The sequence below is a fragment of the Sardina pilchardus genome, chromosome 9 (assembly GCF_963854185.1).
Source record: "Sardina pilchardus chromosome 9, fSarPil1.1, whole genome shotgun sequence".
Classification (NCBI taxonomy): Eukaryota; Metazoa; Chordata; class Actinopteri; order Clupeiformes; family Clupeidae; genus Sardina; species Sardina pilchardus.
In genome coordinates, this window is record NC_085002.1 from 24938115 (window position 1) to 24958717 (window position 20603).

The window sequence follows — 20603 nt, forward strand, 5'->3', positions numbered from 1 at the left end:
AGAATTGAATTGAGAATGACTTCTAAATTCCAATTAAATTCTTGAGTTTGAATTGAATTTGAACTGAGGTCAAAAACAGGATGCAGAATTACAATTCAAATTTGAATTATAGGAAGTAGAATTTAAATTCAATGAAATTCAAAGAAATTTCATACATAATTTATGGGTAGTGTTTAACAATGAAGTTTCAAAATGTTTCACAACAAACACACAAACTTATAATTGAAAACAGCAATCAATTACATTTCCAAAGTAACCTTCCCAGAACTGAATGTATGTGAGATTCAACACATTCTTCCTGTTTCGTGACTGTGGAATTGTTTTGAATTGCTGTGAATAGAGTGCGTAAGTGAAAGTGTCACGTTGTCCCGGTGTTCCAGTTCAACTGGTGTGCATGTTAACTGGTGATATATTTGCATAAAATAAGTGAATATTCAACAAGGCCCTGCCTACTTCTTAAATGCGTTCTGCTCTGCCTCCGCCCCTGAGAGTTCGCATTTTCACAAAATGTTTGCAAGTGAGAGAAAATAATGGATAGCCTATCGCTGAAAACATCACCAGTTTATATCTAATACATGTTCATCTAAGCATTAACCACACAAATACGGCACATGCTGTGCGAATAGGAAAAAAATTTAATGAAACCATGTAGCCTAGGCTACTAGCGATGGCTAGAGTCGAACCTTGGATGTCGTGGACAAACACATCAGACTGCTACTGTTGCTTACACCACAAGCTGCTGAAAGAAAAGTGTGAAAGTGTGATTTTTATCTATTTATTGGGCTCTTCGTAGTTAAACACCGGTTAACATACTTGAGAAATATACGCCCATGTTAACTGGTGATATCACAATTCAAAGGGATATTTTTGGAAATAAGCTCCACCTCCCCTTGAGCAAAACAATTGATATTTAGCCTACCTTTTTCCTGTTCATCCAGCCATTCTGCATTTGGTCTATGCTAGCTTCAGCCTAGCATAGATCATTGAAACGGATTACACCAGTAGCAACTAGTCGCCTGCTAGCATCATGTTTAAAAGTGACTAAGATTTCCAGTAATTTTCCCATTTAAAACGTGTCTCTTCTCAAGTTAGAAAGTGCAATAAGACAAACTGAAAATGAAACCTGCCATTTTTCTAGGCTGATTTGACATGAAACTACACTCTCATCTGGCGTAATAATCAAGGCAAGTTGCAAACGTACCATGGGCGCAGTGATATCACGCAGCATCTGAAAATAGTCCCCATAGACAACAAGCAGTAGTAGTGCCTGATGGACATCATGATTTCAGGATAATGACGTAGCTAGCTCTCCATCCATAAATGATTATAGTGAAGTGGTAATGATGCAGGCAAAGGAACATTTAGCCTACGCGAGACTCATGTTCAAAACCCAACAAAACCCTGTTACTTGAACAATTCCTGTTTCTAGAGCATCTTGTGTGGATAATGCTTAAGCACACATGCATAGGCTACATGAATCGGTGATGTCCACATGTTTGTGGCAAGATCTTTATTAATTCTCTCGCTCACTGCGCTTTGTGAAAATGTGAATCTCCAGCACTTGAGGGGCGGAGGCAGAGCAGAGCGCTGTTAACAAGTAGGGAGGGACTTGAATATTCACTGATTTTATGCAAATATCACAATCTGATCTGGTCATCAGCTGCCATGGCACACCTTTTCCGGTAACGCGATTTCCTGTTCCAAACAAACGACCTGCAAGTGGCATTTTCTATTGCCTCACCATGTTGTTTCTTTCAAAATGAAAATAAATTAATTTTAAGCGGTAAAAATCACTACCATGTCGAAGCGTTTATGTATGCTTCTGGTGTAGGCCTACTAATTTGGAGATGTTCACGCTAACATGAAAAACAAAGTTTACAATGTAATGGCAAGCTGGGCTAATCTATGATAACATGAAGTTAGCTAATGTCAACCGATGTCAACTCGTAAATTAAATTGCGCAAAAACGTGGCTTTTTCTGTAAAACAAATATCTGGCATTGCATTTCACGTTGTGAATTTGGTTTGTTTAGAATAGAAATTTGGTTTGTTACGGAAACGTGACATCACACTTACATACTCTATTGAATTCCATTTCCTGTCATTTCAATTCCAATTCAACTTCCTGTGGGGTGGGGCCAATTCAATTCAAATTCCAATTCATGAATAGCCTGGGTTTCCCATACTACCTTGCGCGGTGATTTCTTTCACGCTGCTAAGGCAGTCTGGAAACTAACGCCCCCATTTTCGCCTGATGTTGGGGGCCAATCACAGAACAGGGGAGAAAGCAAGACCATGATGAGCTATGCAGAGACACATTTGATTGACATCCGTGGCGCCCAATGAACGGATCTGGGCATTTTTTTCAAATATGAGAAAATGAACGTCTGGTTGCCAGACCACGTCTCATTTGAGAAGTGGGAGGCGTTAGCCAGGCTACAGTAATTCATGAATTGAATGGGGGCCAATTCTAAAATTGTGCACAAGCCTGGTGTGTAATAAGATAAATGTGCACTGGCAGATGCAATAGGTAAATATATGTTTGCTGTTAGCACGTGCAGCCTGTAGGCCTGTTGTTAAGTCACATGCTAAAAACAATAAGCCATGTAGCCTATAACTGCAAGTAATCGTGGACTAGGATTTCGGGATGGCGCCTGGGGTGGCCAAATGAATCTTAAGGGTGGCCTGTGCCACCCGGAGCCACCCCTCTGGCTACGCCCCTGCTAGTAGCCGGCGAAATTTATGGTTTGCAGACAAATCAGTATTACCAGTCATCTGCCATCTAGTGCAGGGGTCTCAAACTCGCGGCCCGCGGGCCAATTGCGGCCCGCGAGATGATATTTTGCGGCCCCCGGCTTGAAGTCGAAGCTTAATGTTAGTGCGGCCCGCGCATGCATCTGGGCATTTTATATTTTGTAACAATCGTGGGCTGGGCTCTATGGCTGCGCTACCATAGCTCAGGCTCGTGACAGCAACACGAATTAGCAATTGTTTACTTGCAACATGTTCCAGCCCGCAACTTTCTGTCAAAATAATAATGCCTAAGTCGCCCCTTGAGGGTATTTTTTATGCGATAAACGACACGGGTTAAAACAGACGGGAGGTACGGTGACAAGTCTCATTTGTAGCCTAGACTCCACCTGCTAGACATCAAGTGTTTCGATTCAAGCAACGTTTTCACGAACTAGCCCCCTCATTAAACTACACGCAGGAGACGTGCGGTTTGTAATGACGCGAAAGCGATGCATGCAGGACATAGTTTTGCACAAACTGAAGCAGAAATACATCAAATGTTGAAACAAAAAATCACGTTTCATGAGGTCTTGGGTCTGTTATTCACATATCTGATTCTGGAGTATGTCTGCCTTTTGGAGATTATGATCGATCGTAATTGACAGTGATCTGGGTGCGCCTGTGAAGGTGCGTCTTTTGAGTGAACGACAGTGTTTTCTAGCGGCTACCATGCTTCGACCCTCTGCCCAACATAATGGAGGTGCCAGTGGTAATTGAGATGATAGTGTCCTGGACCCCGTACAGACAGCTGAAAAACTACAAAGTCACTTGACAGGCACTGATTTGACCAGGCTACTTCATTGTATACAAAAGCGTTGTGTTAGTATAGCCTAGTAGGCGTAGCCATAGTTTACTGTTGTTACATTTTACTGTTTTGCTGTTAATTTCTTATGTAGGGGAAAGGACAAAAAAAGTAAAGTAAAACTGCTCAAATATGTTAAACATTCAGTATTTACTGAGAGGTGCATGATTCGAGGTAGTTGTCATCCAGACATCATATGCTGATTAGATAGGTAGGCTATACAGTATTTACACCTTCGTAAACCACAGACTTGGGGGGGGGGGGGGGGGGGGGGCAACCTATGCGGCCCCCCAACCAGTTGATGTTGGTTACAGTGGCCCCCAGCTCATTTGAGTTTGAGACCCCTGATCTAGTGTGACATTGGTATCCAACATGGCGGAGTTGGCCAAACTCTCTTTATATGGCGCTGACACCGCTATTCGGCATTCATACAGGCAATAGTTTGTTTCCAAATAGTGGTCTCTAGAAGTCAACGGCATGTGTGCAAGCAGCAAGGATATATTGCGAAAATAGAAAGTGTGATGAGCAAAGTTTTGGCGACATAAACTTCTTGAGGCGCAAAGTTAACATTAAGTAACATTTAAGTTACGCAATAACTTCTCAAAATTGCAGGAAAAGGAAATTAAAACATATTCCGCTTAACGGGCCGGATAAACACAGCTTCCTCCTCAGCACAAACTGTGTTGTCCCGGATCTGGACACAGAGGTGTTAAAAACATTGCAAGTTGTGTTGTTTTCAACACATTCCTTCTAGGCGTGCATGTTATAACTTCATTTCACAAGAATAGGCTATTAATTGAAAAAAGACAGTCCAATACAAACCGTTAATAAGAACAATCTAGTCGTATAACCTCTGAGAAAAATGAAGTTCAGCTGTTGCACTATTTCAGTTTATCCAGCAATACAGTGATGTTTTAACTAGTAGCCTATGTCTTACTATGCGAATTTAGGCCAGGTTAACTATAATACCAACAAGATAAATAGTTTCCAGTTACTAATGCATCAATGCCATATCATGTCAAATTGAATGTCTCCAATCTAATTCGCGCTCACTTGAGGGTGTGTTATGTCTGTGACGGTCATTCACAGGTGTGACATCGTAGCTTCAGAAGTCTAGTCCACGGTAGGCCTATGCTATTTCTTATTTTCCTCATCTAAAAATCTTTAATCTGCTATCCAAATTTATTTTAATCTATTTTCATCTTCAGAAATTCTCTCTTTTATTCGCATGAAGGACCACAGCCTTCATCTACGCATTTTCAACATAGTCCTGGGGGAAAAAACACCTGTAGATCGTCCTTCATAATGAGGTAGGTTTGCTTATGCCTCGGATCATCCGAAACCCCACCTTGGTTGCGCTTATAGGCAAATGATAGGGTACAATATAGCCTACTGGAAGTCTCTTTGGATAAAAACGTCTGCCAAATAGCCAACCATAAATATAAAGAAGCGCAAAAAAAATGAGTATGATATCCCGAACCGTGGAAGGTTCCAGGAATGTAAATTGGCTATTTAAAACGAAAACTTCTCACACAACCGGACCTAGCGACCAGTTGGAGAAATCCGGTGTCTTGTCTACTATTTTGCCACTCAAATGTGTGCTTCAGAATGACTTAATTTACAAAACTTTTCCTGGCATTCATGCACTCAGGCAGGCTGTAATACTTTCTTGAAGAGTTACCGCGAAGGCTTGCAAGAAAGGTATTTGCAACGTTCGTGCGTGCCGTGCATATGACTAGTGGGCAAATGTACATTTTGTCATAATATCGACAACTTTCGTCATACAATCGGAAACGATTATATGTTTGTCCTACAACACTGCGCAATCTAGTCATGCACTGACCCAGAGAGCAAGAGGCTGTCGCCCCGGCTGGTATGGTTGGAATTACGGGGGTCTTGGGAGGGGGCGTGCAATAATGTTAGCCTATCCAAAATTGTATATGTTTAAATGCAGTAGTGCCACCATCACACACCAACAGATCAGGAAAAAATCGAATGAAATACGATTTTCACACCCTCACCCCAATATGCTGCACCATTTTTCTGGTACGTCCACTGTGTTCTTTGCTATGTTTCTTTGATATCACTTCACTACTAGCAGTCAAAACCTAGGTAGGCTACTGAACTTAAATAAATGCTCAGTGTTGGCTGCCAATGCCTGATATGCGAATGGGACAGGCGTTGGTCATACGTTTGTCTTATATTTCACTGCTGCTTTATAACATAGTGATAACCAACCTTTGAAAAACATTGAGTAGCAAGATCTATGGTGTAACCGGAGGTTTGCCTTCCCCTCAGCGGCCACGACCATGCTGTTACTTAGCTTACAAACAATAAGTAAAGTGGGCCTCCTACATACAATCATTCGCCATAGCACGGGGAGAGGTTTAGTCATTTTCTGCAATTTTTGATAATGTCTTAACAAAAAGGAATCTTATATTCATGGTATTTCTCATATATTTTTTTAATGTATTTATTTATTTTTAAACAAACGCCTTCTAGCAGACAGAGATAATTGCAACGTTACCTGCAGTTTGTCTGAAACGCTACGTGAACATGTATGTCAGATGGACCTGAAATGTCTTTCCTCGTTGGCATCATTAGAGATCAGCATACATGCGTATTGCTGTACAAACGTTTTGTGAACGCCACAAATTATACGACATGCCTAAACAACATGGAGGTATTTGTTTTCCTACCATGAACAAAAGTCGAACAAGTGATTTTTCTTCATGTGCTTCTTGTCTTGTAGGCTTGGGCTATTCAAGTAAAACAGATCAAATGAACCAAAGGCAGACCTTGTTTTCGTTCTAGGTGAACTTGGCTATTAAAAGGGAGAATTTCTGTAGCCCGTCTGTCAACAATTCTGGATCCGAAGTGTTTGCCATCTCCGTAATCAGTGCTATTGGTCTGTATGCATTTCCATGTTTGCATTGCACTGCTATACCAAAACATATTTTTTGGCTGTGACGCGCAATTTTACGCACGGGGAATAAACTGCCCGATTTCTATCCCATAACGTGCATTGTACGTACCCTGCATAGTGCTTGTTGGCATGGTTCGTTTCTTTTGCCGTGTCGGCCAGCCAGCCACAGTCATATAATCCATATTCCGAGAAAAAATGACTGTAAACCAAAAGTGTGAAAATGTGTGCAAGCCAATATAAAATGGAGAGTAACGCCATCTATCGAAACAATTGTACCCCCGAAATTTACAGTGTAATTTTAACGCAGAGTAAGAGACTATCAATCATATAATCACGATGAAGTGTGTTGGGGTCTTCAGGGGTGTTGTTTGGAGTCTCCCTTATGATACAGTGGAAGTTGATCCTTTCACCATGCAGCACCATGGCGTCTCTGCCTATGTCATCAGTGGATTTCAGAGTCTGTAACAGGTCTTGAAAAATGGGTTGGGGCAAAAGGTTTTAGCTATAACCATTCATCCCTAAGCACAGTGTAATTTTAGTGGAGTTCAACACATTCCAAAGGTAACGTTAGCTGCCTGTTTTGACATCTTAGTGGTAACTCCAAACACACAAGCAATACGGACGTAGCCTACATGAACTTTGAGGCCTGTCACGCCTCAGAACAGAATGAAATATTTCCCATGTTAGTTGTAATATTTCTAATGATGATAGTAACAGTGTAGGCATCACTTTAAGTTGTATAAAGACCAGAACATCTCATCCTCTACTCAATGAACAGTGTTCTTTGAAAAGAAGTCCTAGTCCTCAAACCTCATTTAACAGGCTATGTTACCATCCCCCTTTCGGATAGTCAGCACTCTAACCTTGTCCGCCAGATTCGTCATATCTGCAGATTCTTAGAACATGGCAATTACAGGGCAATGCTATTGTATGAATGGAATAACATGGTTAGGTTGGGTGAAGTATCATCTATAGATCTTCCCCACCTCAGATGAGTGGCTAGTATGCGAAAAAGCACAATTGGTCGACCATGCTGCAGGTGTAGCAGTATTCTCTGGCCTAATCCTTGTCTCCGAAAGCATAAGCAAAGCCACTGTAACTATCTCTACATTAACTGTTTTAACACTGTATATTTTACATCACATGTTTTGCATTTTCATGCACTGGTAATTCCTTTGAATAACTTTTTCTTGTACTGACTTCAAATATCATAAATATGACTTCAAATCTCATAAATAAATATGACTTCAAATCTCATAAGTTTGACTTTATATCTCACAATTATGACTAAGTATCTCATTTTGTAAAGGACGATAACAAAATTGACCAAAGAAGGGACTGAGAAAAAATCAGTGTACAATTATTAATTCTCTCACATACAGTAAAAGGATTTTGATTAATTTATTTTTACATTTTGTGTAGGTATCAGTAAGAAACATTTGTTCATCACTCCTTTTTATACTCCTTAGGAACATCTGCTCTCGTAAAACAGTCTTGGCACTAAGTCTACCTGCACTTTTCTTTGTCTACCACATACCATACTCTATAAGGTAAGCTGTCACTTTTCTATAGCTGGAACACCCTATGTCTCACTCCCCGTTTCATAATGACTGCATGTGTTCCATTACATGTATATTAGATATACACTATATTGCCAAAAGTATTGGGTCACTTGCCTTGACCCCCATATGAACTTCGGTCACATCCTATTCTTAATTCATAGGGCTTAATATGATGTTGGTCCACCCTTTACAGCTATAACAGCTTCAATTCTTCTGGGAAGGCTTTCCACAAGGTTTAGGAGTGTCTTTATGGGATTTTTTGACCATTCTTCCAGAAGTGTATTTGTCAGGTCACACGCTGATGCTAGACGAGGAGACTGGCTCTCAGTCTGCACTCTAATTCACCCCAAAGGTATTCTATTAGGTTGAGGTCAGGACTGTGCAGGCCAGTCAAGTTCATCCACACCAAACTCTGTCATCCATGTCAAACTCTATAAAAATATGTCAGTTCAACGTAACAACATGAACATTGAAAGAAAATAGTTTGTTTAATTTAATGCTTTGTGGTTTAGTAAATGTGACAAACAATCTTGTCCTTTATCTTACTTGATTCAATTAGAAAAAGTTGATTACTTAATCAGAATGACTATTTCAACAGCATAAGGATGTGTTTCATCCAGAACTAGACTGTTTTTTTGTAATTGTCCAATCCAATCCAATCCGCTTTATTTATATAGCACAATTTAGACAAACACATGGTTTCCAAAGTGCTGTACACTTACAGTAAAAAGTAAAAGTAATAAAAAGAACAGACTAGAAGGATAAAATAAGAGTAGGATAAAAGTAATCAAATAACATAAAGTAGTAAAATGAGAAAAACAACAAAACAAATCAAATAAAAATAAAATAAGTAAAATCTACGGAGCCCCAGGTAAAACTTAATAATATCCAGATTATCCATGAGATGAACTGCAGTCCATGTAAACCTGTATGGTAGGCTAATGTATGGAGCCCAAGTTGACAGGAACACATGCAAGTTATTGCGAGGGAGCGCAAAATTATTGTGAAGGAACACGAAAAGTGTTGCGAGGGAACGCAAAACTATTGCGAGTGAACGCAAAGTATTGCGAGGGAACGCAGTAGTTATTGCAAGGGATGGCAAAAGTGCACTTAAAAAATATTCACCCACCTGACCCTTCCCGGGCTCCGTAAAAATCTAATCAGAATAAATAAATACATAAATAAATAAGTAAAGTGCACTGCCCACAAAACACATTTACCCCACATCAACCACATGGAGTAAGATGGTTCGATAGCCCTGACTTTTCCTTTTTTACAGTGTGACACACAGTCTGTTCAGCCAGGTTCAGGTGATAAAAATATAAGATAAGCCTTTAAAGGCATAGCTCAAAGGACAAGACAGTTGTGCTGATGTGCTAAATACTGCCTACAGGGGTTTTCAAGGGGCATAACTAGCCTATAAAAAATAGTAAGGTCACCTAACTCCAATCTTCTGTGTCATCACAGCTTTACCCTTTATGAGTTGAAATGGTAACTAATTCACCTGAGGAAGGTCTATGACCGAAACATTGTGAATACTGAATAAATCTTTGCATGCATAATGGCCAGTGTGCGGGATTCTCTCTTTTAAGTATAACTAATTCAGTTGTAGAATAAACTAGCTATAACAACATGCAAAAAATAAGGCAATATAATTAGACCACATGAAATTGATAGACTATTAGAAAACACCTGATGTGTTAAATGTACACTATTTTTGACCATTTCTGCAAATATGTTTTGTGGTTGTAAAGTTATTGCAGTATCATCACAACTATTCCACCTGTGTGTGCATGGTTGAAATTGTCTGATCTGCTGTCAGAGTATGCCTTTGTGTGGCTATATTTCCATCTAAGTGATCATGTAAATTAGCCTAGAAATCTAGACGCACCCTAGCAGCCAAAAATAGTTTGGCTTGCCAGGCTATGTAAATAGTATTCAGATAGATAGATAGATAGATACTTTATTGATCCCCAAGGGGAAATTCAAACCGAAATAACTGCACCCTAGACTAATCCATGACACTTTCCGACTAGACAAATCCGTGTTTTTTTCCACCAATTTCCTTTTTCTCGCTTCATACAGTACAATTACTGACGCATCCAGCAACATATTGTTTGTCTCCACAATAATGTTCCAGCATAAGATGACTTCAGATGTTGATATTACTGTTTCAAACAGGTCCTTGCTGAAGTGAAATGTTAGTATTGGCATGGGGTGTTACAACATTACATGCCCTATCAACAGCTGAATGGAACATTAACAGATCCTAACTTTAAGCGATGGACTTTTGGAAAGTTTTGTAAATAATGTATTCTAGTTAACAATTGGTAAGTTCAGTTTGTAGTAATTCCCTTATCAAAAAATCCTATAGGATTCCAATCAGATTTTGGAACCAAGATACAGTATATACAGTACAGTATATATTTTTTTGATAAGGATGGATTTTTTGATAAGAGCATGGGGGAAGAAGTTTGGTGGAATACGCAGTACACACAATCTCTCACAGATTGTTATCGTGGGCATGATAAAACACACAAAGCATGCAGGTCAGTGGAGTTAATACAAGCATTTACAGGTGGTTACACAAATAAAATGACTTGACTTCCGTAGCTTCCATATTCACTGGCTAACTTCACTTCCTCTTTTAATTTTAAACAATAGATTCGTTGGTGTTTGAGAGAACCAGTTAATGTATGTATTCCAAATAAGCTATGTGGTTTAGCACTCCGATTTCTCTCATTTCAAGTCACTTGGACACTAAAATGATGCTCCTGCTTCATGCCACTGATACTGTATCTGTCCCAATCATGGATAATGTAAGGTACCAGGGTTGGTATCACTTCTTGTTGTTTGTTTAGCGTCGTTTTGCCATTGGCGTCATTGATTAGGGTAGCCTGGATGTTTCCTGACTGCCACTGTTTTGGTTTTATTATCTTCTCTTTTCTATGTATTAAAGAATGGAACAGTTTCTTCAAAATGTACAATTAATTTATTTATTTTCCGAACTGATCTCATGATCACTCTTTTTTTGGAAGTCAGGGTTTCTAAGGTCGGGATGAGTTTATAGTCGGAATGAAGGCTGTATTAACCATGAGATTGCTGCTAACCAACAAACTGACGGTTGTATGTATTCACTGAACAAAGATTATGAAAATGAAACACTTTTACAACTTTTACACCAGACAAAAACTTTGACACCAGAAAATTCCTCAATACAGATATTAGTGCTGAAACTTTTCTTAATTCTTTTCTTTCCGCTGACAAAAAAACAAATAAAGGGCTTATCTATGTCTTCAATTCATCTCCTGTCATTTAGAAACAATATGATGCGGTCTAGTCTAGTCATCAACAGAAAATAAACGGATGGAAAAAGAACAAGAATGGATTTGGCATATTTCTTGCGTGTGCGTGAGATTGATGTTATTGGCGTGAGTGTCATGCCACATGTGTGAAGAGTTGCCAACCCTGTATTTACCCTTTGCTGTAGTGTACGTGAACCCTGGATAATTCTGTGTCAAGTCAGAGACGCATATGCTGGAGTGCACTGGGCATCGTTTGTGCCTATACAGCCAAGTTAAACTCTGCATCTTGATTGTGCTTCTCCGTGACTGAATTTTGTGTCTCACCTTGGCATGCCATATTCTTAACAAGATGTTTAATTTGCTTTTTATATTAATTTGTGTTTGGATTTAGGTATCTTGAAGGCTTCATTCCTATGGGTAAATGTGAGTTGTCTCATGCAGACATGAAGCTGGAGAATGCTGGGGACAAAGGTCTTAACTTTGGGTAGGTGGATGATGGTTCAGCTATTACATGAGATATCAGAAACAAGTATCCTGCATCATGGTGTGTAATGTTAAATAGGTTTGGTTGTTGATTGGCCAGAGTGAAATCCCCCTGAAATCCCCCTTCTTGCTCTTGTCCTGTGTATGTATGAAAATGTATATTTTACGAGAATCAGACAGTGTAAATGTTTAACAGAGATACATTAAATCACTTTTTAGGATTGCATGAACAATGAAGCAGAGGTGTAAGTCTGGCTTCAGAAAGTAAAAGCTTAACACAGGTGATTTCACTAATTTGTTAATCTACTTGGTTTAGGAGTTGTGCTAATTAGATTTAGAATGATCAGCTGATTAAGTGAATGGTTGGAACAAACATGTGGTATGACTTCCTTTCTGAAGCCGGGCCATAGAAACTTAAAGAGGCCATATAATTTTTTAAGTTTCCCATTCCAAGAGAATTTCCCTGTGTGAGTCAAAGTCTATCTTGTCTTATCTTATTCCTGTTTATACTGTTTTTGCAAGTAAATGGTCTGCAGAATTACAAAACAGGGAAAAGCCTGGCAGTGAGACGGGGATGCATTGGAAATAACTAAGGGGCAGTGGTACAGTGTAACACAACGCTCAAAGTCAAAACTAACTTTCTTGTCAAATCGACAATGTGTCAGGAAAATCTTCCAAGTATTTAAGATTTTAAGAAACAAGAACCACAACAAACTATGTTTTTTGACTCTAGCCCAGAGGAGAGAGTGTACAGACAAGAGGATTCCCCTCCTTGCTAAACAATCTCTCTCCTCTGAAATTTAGGGTAACTTTTTATTGAAAGAAGTGTGGCCTTGTCCTTATTCGTCCTAACTCACATATCCTGCTTTTGCAGGTACATCTGTTTCCCTTGACGCACATAAGCACAATGTTGGCAAAAATAATCTTTGCAAAAGCAGTGCACGTATACATGAAATATTGGCAAAATAACTGTGAGGCAGTGCACGTATACATGAATAGTTGGCAAGATAACTGTGAGACGTGAGACACACCCAAATGTCCTTAACAATGATAATAACATAATCATTTCTTTAACACAATGCAACAGTTATTGCACCGTGCTTTTTTTCACATTTAAACTTAGACCACATTATTGGCTAAGTAATTTGCTGCAAGAGTACGCATAAAGGACAGCTTAAGCATTTTACATTGCTTTACATTTATATTAAGTTAGTAAAAGGGAGTTCAGTAGTGTCATTAGTATGATTGCTTGGTATTTTAAAATAAGAGTTTTGTTGTGCAGTACAGTGGCGATTCTAGAGATTTGTAACTAGGGTGGCCCTAGTGGGACACTGGTAAATTCAAGGGTGGCATCTAGATAAACAGAAACAGGCTCAAGTTGTTAAATAAGCACACATGCATGAGTAAATCCATGCACCAAGCACCATACTCAAGGACAAAGAAGGGCAAAGACCATACTCTCACATCAAATGTCTTTGTAATTGGATAAAATGTCAAATACAGTTTTCAGCTCATTTTCAGCTCTGAACAAAACTCGTTCAGAAATAAGGCCATTTGAGCAAAAGTGGAAGTGTGAAATGTTTTTTTGCCAGTGATTCTTGTCTGGTTTTGGAACCCATGATTTCACAAGTTCATAAAGTTGTGACCAACTATATATATATATTTATCATTCAGGCCAACGAATATGGTGAGGTAGCTTACATAAGACACGCAAAGTGCCTGCTGGCCTATTTGTGTGGAAAATGCAGATGTTTGGCATTACATTTGTGAAGTCTTTAACTGCTGCTATTACCTCAAAGTACTACTCGACAGGTTTGTCTTTGACAGGGGTGCGTTGTTTCCAAGTTTTAGTTTGGATGGTTTTATGCTCTCATGTGCACCCTACACTGTCTTATTTTGCCCAAGGGTTGCAGCCAACTTGCGTTTCACATGATATCTTAAAATTATGCATACTTTTATAAAATTAGCTCCCTAACATTATATCTAACATGACCTGTCACATAAACATTGTCTATGTCCATGCCATGGCAATGGCTGAAATAGGCTATGCATACATTTTATCAAAATAACGGGCCAATGATAGATCTGATCAGGTAGCATTTTAAATTGGCGATTTTTAATTTCTTTTTAGGCACAAGCTACGCGACCCATCACTCAGATCAGTACCACAACCCACTTTTGGGTTCCAACCCACCAGTTAAGAAACACTGGCCTAAGCTATAAACTTTCCACAATGTCAATATTACATTAGGGTTGTAGACTATTTACAATACAACATAACAATACAACAGTGTCGGCTGAGTAGGTAGAATAGGCAGATATACAAATGTGCCTATTACGTGATTCTACAATTACAATACTGGGTTTTGTGTGTGTAATAATATAAATGGGCACTGGCAGATGCGATAGGTAGATATATGTTTTCGTGTTAGCGCAAGCAGTAGTCTGTAGGCCTATTGTAAACTCACATGCTAAAAACAATTAGCCATGTAGCCTATAACTGCAAGCATGTTTGCTAGATTGCTTATATTTCTGAACCCTGATATTTCAAACTAGTGTGCTGCAAGTGCATCAAGAAATTTCTCGCCTTTGACTGTTAATGGTGAATAGTAGACTAGGATTTTGGGGCGGCACCTGGGGTGGCCAATTGAATCTCAAGGGTGGCCTGTGCCACCCGGAGCCACCCCTCTGGCTACGGCCCTGGTGCAGTAACAGAAATAGATTATTTGTAGAGATACACAGAAATTGCAACAATTAGGAGTTTTTCAAAGTGTAACAGGTCTGTTAAGTGTCAGAACAGAAAAGTGTGTGTTTCTATATTTTGTGGAGTGGCCAAAGACCTGCACAGCTGAGTAGGCACAGATTACCTCTGTTAAACATTTATTGTACATTATCCACACTTGTTTTTTGCAGCTTACACGCTATCTGAAAGTAGGTCTTATTTTCCCACAACTCAAAACAAAGTTCACACGCAAACACATACAGAATTCCCCACATTAAAAAAAAAACAAACGTTGCACTCACACCTGTAACTAACCACTAACCTGCTCACTGCTGCTCACTGTTTGCGGTGTGTGCCTGTGTGGGTGCATGCTCAATGCTCATAGTGTGTCTGTGTGGGTGCATACTCAATGTTCATAGTGTGTCTGTGTGGGTGCATGCTCAATGTTCATAGTGTGTCTGTGTGGGTGCATGCTCAATGTTCATAGTGTGTCTGTGTTCGTGCATGCTCAATGTTGATAGTGTGTCTGTGTTCGTGCATGCTCAATGTTCATAGTGGTCTGTGTGGGTGCATGCTCAATGTTCATAGTGTGTCTGTGTGGGTGCATGCTCAATGTTCATAGTGGTCTGTGTGGGTGCATGCTCCTTGCTTACTGATCCTTGTGCAGGAGGAGTAGGTAACTGTTCTGGCTTAAGGGCCACATTGGGCTTTGAAAATTGGCCGGCGGGCCGTAGTTTGCCCACCTCTGTCCTGGTGCTAAGAGACAGGGTGACATTTGTAAATCACACACTGGCCAAATAAGTCATTCTAATCTTTCTAATCTTTCTAATCGTTCATTATCAAGTGTAATTCTTTGAAAAACACAATGCGTGTAAGACAAAAACCCTGCCTATGAGAATGAAATGTTGGTTTCCACTTGGTTTCTTTCATAGACATCTCTGTCTTTTCCTCTACTGTAGGTCTAGAGCTGACGTTCAGACCTGCGCCTACTGGGGGGCACCCATCATCTGGGATGGGATGTTCAACCCAGAAGTTTATGATCGGACCCATAAAAGAGACCATACCTCGGTGGCTTTGACTGTATTTGCTGTGGGCAGGTAAATTATGCAATTTAAGCAGTGTGTGTGTGTGTGTGTGTGTGTGTGTGTGTCTGTTTGTGTGTGTGTCTGTATGTGTGTGCGTGCGTCTGTGTGTGTCTGTATGTGTGTGCGTGCGTGTGTGTGTGTGTGTGTGTGTGTGTGAGAGTGTGTGAGTGTGTGTGTGTGTGTGTGTGTGTGTGTGTGTGTGTGTGTGTGTATGTGTGTGTGTGTGAGTGTGTGCGTGCGTGTCTGTGAATTTGCTACATCTCCATTTGTGTTTTTCTGTCGTATGGGGTGGGTTGTTCTTGTAATTAATTCACTCATGTTTGGCATGACAATGTTGGTTAAAAATATGCTAACGAAGCAGTGCAGGATGCTACAACATGCTCAGACAGCCTGTGTGTTAACAGGGTTTAGTTAAAATTAGTACACTCTTTAAATGAATGTGTTTAAAACGTGTGCAAAAAAAAACAACACAAGTCGTGTTACCAGGCATCCCAACCTGCAAAAAGTCATTTCAGGGAGGTATCCCTACAACAATCCCACCCACACTGAAAATCGATTGGTTGACTTAACGAAACATGCCAATCAGGATGCTTCATCACGCGAACAGTGTCTAGTTCCCTCTGCCTCTCTGTCGTGCGCACGCTACACAGATGTTGACGCGGTTTTGAGCACAGTCTGTGTCGTGTGTGCGCGATCTTGCCCGCTCGCTCTAGGTTCCGGGAGATTTTAAGTAATTTGTGGGCATCAGGGTGCCGCTATCAATATGCAGGAGACTCCCGGGAATCTTCCGGGAGACTTGGGATGTCTGTGTTACTTTCATCACATTAAGTGTAACCAAAGCAACGAAAAGCAACAAAAGCAAAACACAAACTGCGTTGTCCCTATCTGGACAAAGAGATGTGTTATAAACAACGCAAGTTGTGAGAGTTTTAAGAGTATAGACTACTCTTACTCATAACTTAATCCTGATTTCTAACCACATCACTTTCTTTTCGGCAAATGGCAGGTACCTTGATGTGTACCTGAAGGACTTCCTGCTCTCGGCGGAGCGCCACTTCATGGTGGGTTTTCCTGTGACCTACTATGTCTTTACAGACGTCCCAGAGAAGATTCCGGCCCTAAAACTGGCGTCGGGGCGAGAGCTGAAATCCATGCCTGTGAAACGCCACTCCCGGTGGCAGGACGTCTCAATGATGCGCATGAGATCCATCAGCGACGCCATCGACAGCCACATCCACCATAATCACCCGTATGTCTTCTGCATGGACGTGGACCAGGTCTTCGCGGGCCGCTTTGGCACGGAGGCTTTGGGGGAGTCCGTGGGCCTCCTCCACGCGCACTTCTACCACAGCTTCAAGCGACTGCGGACCTACGACCGGAACCCCGAGTCCCAGGCCTACATGGCGGACTCTGAGGGCGACTTCTACTACCACGCGGCAGTGTTCGGCGGCTCCTGGCAGCGCGTGAAGCACATTACGGACACATGCTACCGCACCATCATGGAGGACAAGAACAATTCGGTGGAGGCTCTGTGGCACGACGAGAGCCACCTGAACAAGTACTTCTGGCAGCACAAGCCCAGCAAGTTGCTGTCTCCTGAGTACTGCTGGGATAACTCCATTGGATATCGCAGTGATATCCATATTACACGACTCCTCTGGCAAGAGAAGCAATATAAAAGGCTTAGGGGCACAGGAAGCTGATGGTGGAGCTATGGATGGCTATGCAAGCATCAGTATACTGACACTTATTCATTTGGCTTTTGCTCTTATCCCAAACAACTTGCATATGTCAGTAATTACTAGCACCAGTCTCCCTAGACCCTAGAGTTAAGGGTCTTGTTCAAGGATACACTGGTGACAATGCTGAATGGAATTCCAGGTTTTTATGTAATATAGATGTCAAGTCAAGTCAAGTCAAGTCAAGTCAAGTCAAGTCAAGTCAAGTTTATTTATATAGTGCATTTATTACACAGAGGTAATTCAATGCACTCTACATTTACAAAAGTACACAGTAATAGCAAATAAAAGCATAGAAGAGCAATAGTCAAATAATTGTTTAAAAAGTAAAGAATAAAAATAAGACATTAAACACACAAGGTAATAGTAGGCTACATAAAAGCATAAAAGCACAATAGCTTAAACATGTCGTAATTAAGAGACATTGCGCAAAACAACAAATCACAGGAACACAGCCAACAACTTAAGTCAGTGATAGTGATCCAAGCACCCAATGAATAGCAGCATTCTATGCCAATATAATATAATATGATTTGATATAATATAGCAGAATAGAATAGAATACAATACAATACAATACAATACTGTATACACACCTTTTACATCCCTTAGCCAGGAGTGACAGAGTCAGTACATTTGCCAGGCTAACACGTCCAACACGTATTGGTCCGTTTTGGCACCATATCGCGTGTTAATGCAATAGGAATTGTATGTCATGTAGTCTAGTACACCAAATATTCAAAAACACTCAGAGTATGTTATAATTTTTTTTTTTTTTTTTTAAACGGTATCGTGGAGCAATCAGGCTGCTGAGTCGCGCAACTAACACATATCTCACATCCTCACTGACTTTTTAAAAAAGCTGAAGAGATCTGCGCAGATGCAGAGTGGACTTAGAACATGCTGGCATGACTTGCGGCTTGCTTGATTTGAGCAATGACTTGACTTAACTTACTTGACTCATAATAAGAGACCAAAATAACTTGACCTGCTTGATGAAGGCTATTACAAGCCACCAAGAAAGTTGGTCAATGTCTCATTTCTTAGCTGATGCTACTGCTCATGTACTGTAAACAACAACAAAAAATTGAAGTTCAAATTTCCTTAAAAATTCTGTCATTGGTTTGATACCCTGCCGTTCTGACTGTGCTGCTTTGGATGAAAGTGTCTCCTAAATGGCAGACAACCTTTAATTTCATCAGGGAATGTGTGTGAGATGATCTCTCAAGGTGCAAGATATTTGAGTAACCAATTCTTGTATTTAATTTGAAAATGTATTTATGTGCGCTCGCTGGTTAATGTTGTAAGGCCGATTTACTGCACAAGAGTGTTATTACTGTTCACCAAGCCTACTTCTGAAGCCATTGCTGCTGTATTTATGACCAAACCGTTGTGCAGAAGTGCTAGTGGCACATGATCATGCCACAGCTACAGAAGCAAGAGAGTGATCAGTGATCAATGCCTTAAAGTACAGATAATTTGACTTTGTCTTTCACTGATTCCTCTGGATGAGTATGTGTGTGTGTTTTTCTCTGTTTGAGTGTTTAAATGTTTGATCTCCCTAAGACCGTGAACCCAGTGAACCAACACTGATATCTGTGGTTCACACAGGCTCTATATGCGCAAGTGACCTGTGTGAAGTTGGCATCCCATATGTTGAAAATATGAATAAAAGTGTTTTGATTTGTTTATGTGCACCATTGTTTCTTACGTTATTATGCGTTATTTACTGGCGAGTAACGTCACCCAGCACTCCATTAGCATCCAAATGACTCAAAAATGGTTGGAAATCGTTTGGTCCTTGGATTCTGGGGTCACACGGCAGAAAATATCACAAGACACAATAACACAAGACACAATGGTGCATTGGAGTCATTTGGATGTTGATGGGATGCTGGGTGACCCCAGGTCACTAAATAAGTTAAAGTTTAATACCCTTAAAAAAAAATTTTGTGCACAAATGTTTATTTTGCCTGCTCAATTGTGCACAAACAAATCACAACACTTTTATTCATATGGGGTGCCAACTTCACACAGGCTGAGAACAGATGGTCATGTCAGGTCATCTGAAATAAAATGGCACAATCATCCTAACCGAAGCTGAGAGGAAGTGTTACTGATGGTTGAATATATATGCACTTCTGAATGGCCGTGCCTTCTGTTCATATTCAGCCATCCTTTCATTTCATTTTTGCCCTGTGATTTTACTTCAGTAACAACTTTATAACTATGATGTCCTCCCACAAGGGCAATGCTGTTTTGTGCTTTCATATGTATGACTCAGATGTTGGCGTGTATTATATTGAACAAGTTACTAAACTGAAAAAAAGAGAAACCAACGAGACTGTACCAAACACCATGACTGAATGCAATAAAAATGCTTTTTAAAAAATAAAATCTGCATAGAAAAGAAATAACGATAACGATCCTTCACCCAGACATGCCATTCTTTGTATGGTACACAAGCAAATTTTTGTTTGTGGATATTCTCATCCAAAAGGATGCCTTGGGAGTTTCATAAACAGTATCTCAGTGTCATTATAAAACTACCAGCAAAATCACTAATTGATTTTGAAAATGAAAGGTACCATAATACTGTGCAATACTATACAATGACACTGGATGATGTCACGTTTGTTAATACAGTATTTGAACCAAACGTCAGCAAAACACCAGAGGGCAAACCAGAAGCTAATTGGCTGGAACAGTTTCATTATGTTTTATTATGGGGCAAAGGCTTAAGTTCATATTCTCTGCAATTTGTGTATCTGTTTATTCTAGCCTAAGAGGTGATGCGCCGGATTATCAGTAATTGACATCTCTTCTCAAACAACAAACCCTGCCATGTGAAATGGAAAAATATGTGGTGAGGAGGAGTTGAGTGTTGGAGAATGCTAGACTGTGGTAACACCTACATGGCTTTGAGGTTTACAGGCACTGGTTTCTGTTGCATGCAACACTAGTCAAAAAGGAGGTCAGAGGAGGGTTTAGACCTACACACACCGGCGCCCACAAGACAAAAGTCAGGGCCCACTTTACGCTCAACAGTTCATTAGTCTCATAGAGTCCTCATACACAAATATGGGGAAGAAAGCAGCACCATACGAGTTTTGAGTTACAGGGCCCAGGTGCCCACCGGGACCTGGGGTCGAATCCGACCCAGGTCATTTCCCGATCCCACCCCATC

The 20603-nt window shown here is 40.3% G+C and overlaps 1 protein-coding gene across 4 annotated transcripts; it reads left to right on the forward strand.

Annotated features, from left to right (window-relative positions):
* The first annotated feature begins 4289 nt into the window (after positions 1–4289).
* On the forward strand, positions 4290–19105 carry LOC134091748 (alpha-1,3-galactosyltransferase 2-like). 4 transcript variants are annotated; one of them, XM_062544387.1, is made up of 7 exons: positions 4290–4717; positions 4803–4904; positions 6409–6502; positions 7990–8070; positions 11779–11871; positions 15552–15689; positions 16684–19105. In XM_062544387.1, the coding sequence occupies exons 5-7, from the start codon at positions 11801–11803 to the stop codon at positions 17378–17380; spliced, it is 906 nt and encodes a 301-aa protein (XP_062400371.1). In that variant the 5' UTR covers positions 4290–4717; positions 4803–4904; positions 6409–6502; positions 7990–8070; positions 11779–11800; the 3' UTR covers positions 17381–19105. The 4 variants fall into 4 exon arrangements, with proteins under 4 accessions (XP_062400371.1, XP_062400369.1, XP_062400370.1 ...); XM_062544385.1 differs by lacking the exon at positions 6409–6502; XM_062544386.1 differs by lacking the exon at positions 6409–6502 and having other exon boundaries at positions 4829–4904.
* Positions 19106–20603: the final 1498 nt, after the last annotated feature.

Coding starts and splice junctions, on each gene's coding strand:
- LOC134091748 (XM_062544385.1), top strand. Junction 8,071..11,778: donor CACATACCATACTCTATAAG/GTAAGCTGTCAC, acceptor GTTTGGATTTAG/GTATCTTGAAGGCTTCATTC. Junction 11,872..15,551: donor GACAAAGGTCTTAACTTTGG/GTAGGTGGATGA, acceptor CCTCTACTGTAG/GTCTAGAGCTGACGTTCAGA.